Here is a 5,686-nt window from a genome sequence, read left to right as displayed (position 1 = left end):
AGGCTTTACCCAAGACCCAGGCCTCCACAAGAGCCCAGGCTTTACCCAAGACCCAGGCCTCCACAAGAGCCCAGGCTTTACCCAAGACCCAGGCCTCCACAAGAGCCCAGGCTTTACCCAAGACCCAGGCCTCCACAAGAGCCCAGGCTTTACCCAAGACCCAGGCCTCCACAAGAGCCCAGGCTTTACTCAAGACCCAGGCCTCCACAAGAGCCCAGGCCTTGCTCAAGACCCAGGCCTCCACAAGAGCCCAGGCTTTACCCAAGATCCTTATCTCTGCAAGAATCCAAGCCTTTCCCAAGACTCTGACTTTCACAAGGATTCAGTCATTACACAAGATTCTTGCTCCCAGAGTTTAAGTTCTACTCAAGAGGGAAGTTTCTTTAGAAGCCCATATCTCACCCAACCTTCTGGTCTCCACAAGATCACACCATTTCTTCAAACTTCTGACATTCAGAGGAGCTCAGGCTTTAGGCATGACTCTGGAGTCTGTAGAAATCTAGAACAAAACTTCTATAGAAGTCAAGAGCTCTCCCAAAAAACTGGCCTCCATAGTATCCCACACCCTTCTCAAGATTCTGGATGTTACAAGAGTAGAGGTAATGCCCAAGATCCAGGAGTGTCCAGGAGTCTAGGCTTTACCCAAGATTCTGAACCACAGAAGAGTCCATGCTTTGTCCAAGACCCTGGAGTCAACCAGAACTCAGGCCTTACCCAGGAATCTGGTCCCCATAAGAACCCAGGCTTTGTGCAAACCCCTGGCCTCTATAAGGACTCAGGGGACTACAACAATCCAGGCCTTACTCAAGATTCTGGAGTTTACAAGAGCCAAGACCTTACTCAAGATTCTGACCTCCATAAGAATCTGGGCCTTACCCATGTCACCGAAGTCAAAAGATGTGATGTTCCCCAAGATGCTAAACTTCACAGGAGCCCAGAACATTGCTACAACCCTAACCTCCACAAGTACCCAGGAGTTATTCAACATCCTGGCCCCCAGAAGGGTCCAGCCCTTACTCAAGACTCTGGCTTCTCCAAGACTCAGGACTTTATCAAGGGATCAAGCCTCCAAGAGGACTCGCACTTTGTCCCCAATCCTGTCCTCCACAAGAACCCTCTGGGAACTGACTGTGTCCAAGTTTTGGGCCCACTTCAGACCCCAAAGTCATTTATATCTCAGAAGATTCCTCAAAGGCATGATGCCGGGCAGCATGTTCCAGGGGCTTCTGTCCCACCTAGCCAGCCCTCCTCCCCCGCCAAGGCCCAGGAGGTCTACAATAATCGACAAACCTTCTCAGAGGTGCCTGTGCTGATAGAGCTGCAACCACCCTCCCGGCGAGCAGGCAGCCAAGACTGGGTGTACCGCCCCGTGGACACAGCTCCTGCAGCCTCCCAGAACTATCGCCAGATGTCTATGCCTCCCCAAACCAACTGGAAGCCCCACTGCCCAGGGTCAGGCACCCGGGTAGGGCACGTGGTCTTTGATGCCCGCCAGAGACAGTTGGGAGCAGGCAGGGACAAGTGCGAAGCGTTGTCTCCCAGGCGCATTCACCGAGAGATATCCAACAACTCACCAGAGATGGCCAAGGCGTGGGGATATCAGTGTGTGATGAGAAACTTAGAAAAAGAGGGGACCAATGTGCATAAAGAATAAAAAGGCAAGAGAAGTGTTCTGTGGTTATTTAAGGCCATCCACCCCAACCCCACCCCTCAGGTGGGGGATAAGGAATGAAACTCCCAGCTTTCCTGCTGTTGCTGTCTTACCTTAAGCTTTTATCCCCAAGGCCCTAGAGCTGCATTCTCCATTACAGTAGCTACTAGCCAAATATGCCTATTAGAATGTAAATGAGTTTAAATTAAGTAAAGTTTAAAAGTGTTCTCAGGGAGTTCTCTGGAGGTCCAGTGGTTAGGATTCAGCACTTTCACAGACATGGCTGGGCTTCAATCCCTGGTCAGGAGTACTAAGATCCTGCAAGCTGCAAGGCACAGCCAAAAAAAAAAAATTTGTTCCTCAGTCTCATGATCTAAGTGCTCAATAGCCACATGGAGCTACTGGCTACTGTATTGGACGGCACAGATTTAGAACATTTCCGTCATCACAGAAAATGCTACTGGAGAGCAATACTTTAGAGTTCAGGGCAACTTTACTTTCCCTGTCAGCCATCCAAAGCATAACTGCTTTAAGATGGGCTTTCCTTGTGGCTCAGGTAGTAAAGAATCCACTTGCAGTGTGGGAGACCTGGGTTTGATCCCTGAGTTGGGAAGATCGCCTGGATAAGGGAAAGGCTACCCACTCCAGTATTCTGGCCTGGAGAATTCCATGGACTCTATAGTCCATGGGGTTGCAAAGAGTCAGACACAACTGAGCAACTGTCACTTTCACTTTCAGGGAGCTTTAAGAGGCCCAGAGAACTTAGTTCTTTTTAGGCTGGTTCAGAAGCCACCATCTAGGGAGGAGGTTAAGATGTAGAAATGGATGCCCAATGCCTGATTTCCCCAGACTGTGAGAAAGAGCCCAGGCTTCAGTTTTCCTGATCTGGTCTCTTGGGTCACAACCTGTTGTATGGAAATTTGCCTTCCTGGTTCTGGGCTGTGTTTGGGGCTCTTGGCAACAGGGGGAGAAGACCTCTCTTTGTCAGTGATTAGGAACCCCTGAATTTTAGGCTCCCCAAATTGGGCCCTGGATTCTGAGGGTCCCCTCCTTTTGTTGTTCAGTCGCTAAAGTCATATCTGACTCTTTGTGACCCCATGGACTGCATCATGCCAGGCTTCTTTGTCCTTCACTATCTCCCAGAGTTGGCTCAAATTCATGTCCGTTGAGTTGTTGAACAGGCCTTTGATTTGTTATAAGTGTCTCCACTTGCCCATTTTCTTGCCCATGGACTTAGCCCTAGTTTACTGTGGAGACAGACCCCTGGGAAAAAGGACTATAAGAATTCCTGGTCCAGCATGCACTGGTCTAATCCGTGAGCTTGTCTCTGGTTACCTATCTTTCTGCCCTATTATTCTGGCTCCTAGTTTCATCCTGGACTTAAGCTGTGTCCATGATAGCACTGGTCGCTGAAAGCAATTTTCTTCCCCTGATACTTTCTCATTGCCCTGCCCCAGCCCACCTGGGAGTTTCCTCTGGACTTGATTTTCAGCCCTGGTAACTCTTCTGTATACGCACCTGAGCTGCGAGATTCCAAAGTGTTTGCCCTGATACCATTTGTGTGTCTGAGGTGGCCATCACTACTATGTTCCTTTGGATGTCAATCCCTGGGTCATCACTACCTACGTATTCTTGTCTAACATTACCACCACTGATTCCAAAGATATTCATCCCAGTTGGGAAACCCCTTTCCAACACCTCTCTTGCTCCGCGCTGACCTTGGACAAGTCATGTGGCACCTTCCTAGGCTAGCAGTAATTGTATGCAAGGACTCTTCTAGATTTAAGTTACCAGGGCACCTCTACTCTCTCAGGCCCTAGGCTATGTGCCTCATTATCATTTGCTATTTGGATCCATCCTATTATGTCTCTGTTCTAAGCCCAAGGAATGTTTGCGATTGACCTGGCCTTGGAAAGACACACTACAGTTTATTTCCATAGAAACTACAACTTCCATCAGGCACTATTTCAACGGAACAGGAAAGGATCTGGGGGCGTGGCTCTAATGCCCTGGTAGCTTGGAAGACAAACTACAACTCCCAAGATAGCCAGGAGATCTCTGCAAAGCCAAAGGAGAGATTGACTGGAGGCCGGGCTGGTCCGGAACCACCTCCAGAAAGGGGCGTGGTTGTAACGTAGGGGCGTAGCCTTGTGAGCAGCAGGAAGAAGTTACCTGTTGAATCTTCCTACCCATTTTCTTTTCAGACCTTGCAGCTACCCCTAAGAGGGAAGCTGCAGACCACTAGCCTCTTCCGAAAAAGAGGTAAGGGGTGGTAGACAGAGGGCGGCGAAGGAGGCTATTGCATTCTGTAGGAGGGGCCAAACAGCCACTTTAACCTGCTGAGTCAGGTGAATCGGTCCATGGGGGTGGGGACTAGCATATGAGAAAAGGGCAAGGACGGAGGAGGTATTTGTTTGCTTTCAAGACTAAATTTAGAGCCCTTCATCTGCAGACCCATTGGTAGATTGTGTCTTGGGCACCCTCTCGATCTCGGGAAGAGAAAAGAACGGAGGGGCGAGTTTTCCACAGCAGAAGGAACAACGTTTCTGGGCTTTCCCCTGTACGTGTATTTCCTAGCCCCCAAACGATAGAGCCATATGGCTTCTGCAGTCTGGGGGAACGCTCCCTGGTGGAGCCCACCGCCCCCAGCCCCAGCCCGGCCGCTCACAGACATCGACTTCTGCTCTGGAGCGCAGCTGCAAGAACTAACCCAGCTGATCCAGGAGCTGGGTGTGCAGGAGAGTTGGAATGATGGGCCCAAGCCAGGACCAGATCTCCTCCAGGCCAAGGATTTTGTGTTCTCTTTGCTTAGTAAGTAACCCTCTTGCTGCTCTCAGCTCCGCCCCATCCCATCCTGGGCTCTGGATCATGCCTTCACGATCCCTACTCTTCCCTTAGGTCTCATTCATCGCAGGGACCCTCGCTTTCCTCCCCAGACAGAGCTCCTGCTGCTTCGTGGTGGGATTCGAGAGGGCTCCCTGGATTTGGGACCTGCGCCTCTAGGTCCCTACACTCGGGGACCTCACTACGATGCTGGCTTCACACTCCTGGTGCCCGTGTTTTCTTTAGATGGCACTGGGCAGGAGCTGCAACTGGACATGAGATCCTGTTACGCATGGCTCTGCCTCCCAGAGCAGGTACGCGGAACCTCGGTCCGGGAAGCATGGCAGGATTGCCTAGGACCCCCAGTCCCAGGAGGACGTGATTGGATCCACCCAACTGATAGCAGAGAGGGTCCCCGGGACCCGCAAAGCTCCGTGGACCAGCCACACAGTGACATCATTGAGCCTGAGGCACACGAGTCTTTGGAAAAATCACCTAGTAATGTTTCAGTGCCGGAGTCACCCCAGCAAAACCTAACCGATATTGGCTTTCCCTCACCATCGGAAGAAACGAATGATGACGTCACCAAAGCAGCCGATGTTAGCCCAGGGTCACAGCCGTCGGAGGCTCGGGAGGCATGGCCCACATTGTGCCCCGCCCAGGTGGCTGCTTGGTTCTTTGCTTCGCTGGCTGCGGTCGCTGAGTCCCTATTCCCCGTCCCGGGTGCCCCGCGCTTGGTCCACGCAGCCCGCCACGCAGGGTTCACTACCATCCTCCTGGCTACGCCCGGGCCCCCGCGCCGCCTCCTGCTTTTCGACCTGATCCCCGTGGTGTCTGTGGCCGGCTGGCCCCAGGGGGCTCGGAGCCACTCGTGGGCCGGCCCGCTGGCCTCGGAGTCGTCCTCCTTCTACCTGGTGCCCGGCGGCGGCGGCCAAACGGAGCGGCCGGGAGCCTCCGGCTGGCAGCTCTGCTTTGCCCGCCAGGAGCTGGCGCTCAAGGCGCGCATACCAACTCCGCTGCTGCAAGCGCACGCGGCGGCCCAGGCGCTGCTGCGCCCGCTGGTGGCGGGGACCCGGGCCGCGGCGCCCTACCTCCTGCGGACGTTGCTCTACTGGGCGTGCGAGCGGCTGCCCGCGCTCTATCTGGCGCGGCCCGAGAATGCGGGCGCCTGCTGCCTCGGGCTGCTGGATGCGCTGGGCCGAGGACTCGAGG

General features: G+C 53.3%; 1 protein-coding gene across 1 annotated transcript in view; it reads left to right on the top strand.

Annotated features, from left to right (window-relative positions):
* Nucleotides 1–3,799: 3,799 nt before the first annotated feature.
* The window catches only part of TMEM102 (transmembrane protein 102), a 2,403-nt gene continuing 516 nt past the window's right edge, over nucleotides 3,800–5,686 (top strand). The window contains exons 1-2 of the mRNA XM_010847316.1: nucleotides 3,800–4,462; nucleotides 4,550–5,685. Of these exons, the coding sequence (XP_010845618.1) occupies nucleotides 4,249–4,462; nucleotides 4,550–5,685 (1,350 nt within the window). The 5' untranslated portion in view covers nucleotides 3,800–4,248. The remainder of the gene's footprint in view (nucleotides 4,463–4,549; nucleotide 5,686) is intronic.

Source organism: Bison bison, unplaced genomic scaffold (assembly GCF_000754665.1).
Source record: "Bison bison bison isolate TAMUID 2011002044 unplaced genomic scaffold, Bison_UMD1.0 scf7180017864249, whole genome shotgun sequence".
In the NCBI taxonomy this organism is placed as follows: domain Eukaryota; kingdom Metazoa; phylum Chordata; class Mammalia; order Artiodactyla; family Bovidae; genus Bison; species Bison bison.
This window is presented reverse-complemented; position numbering and strand designations above follow the sequence as displayed.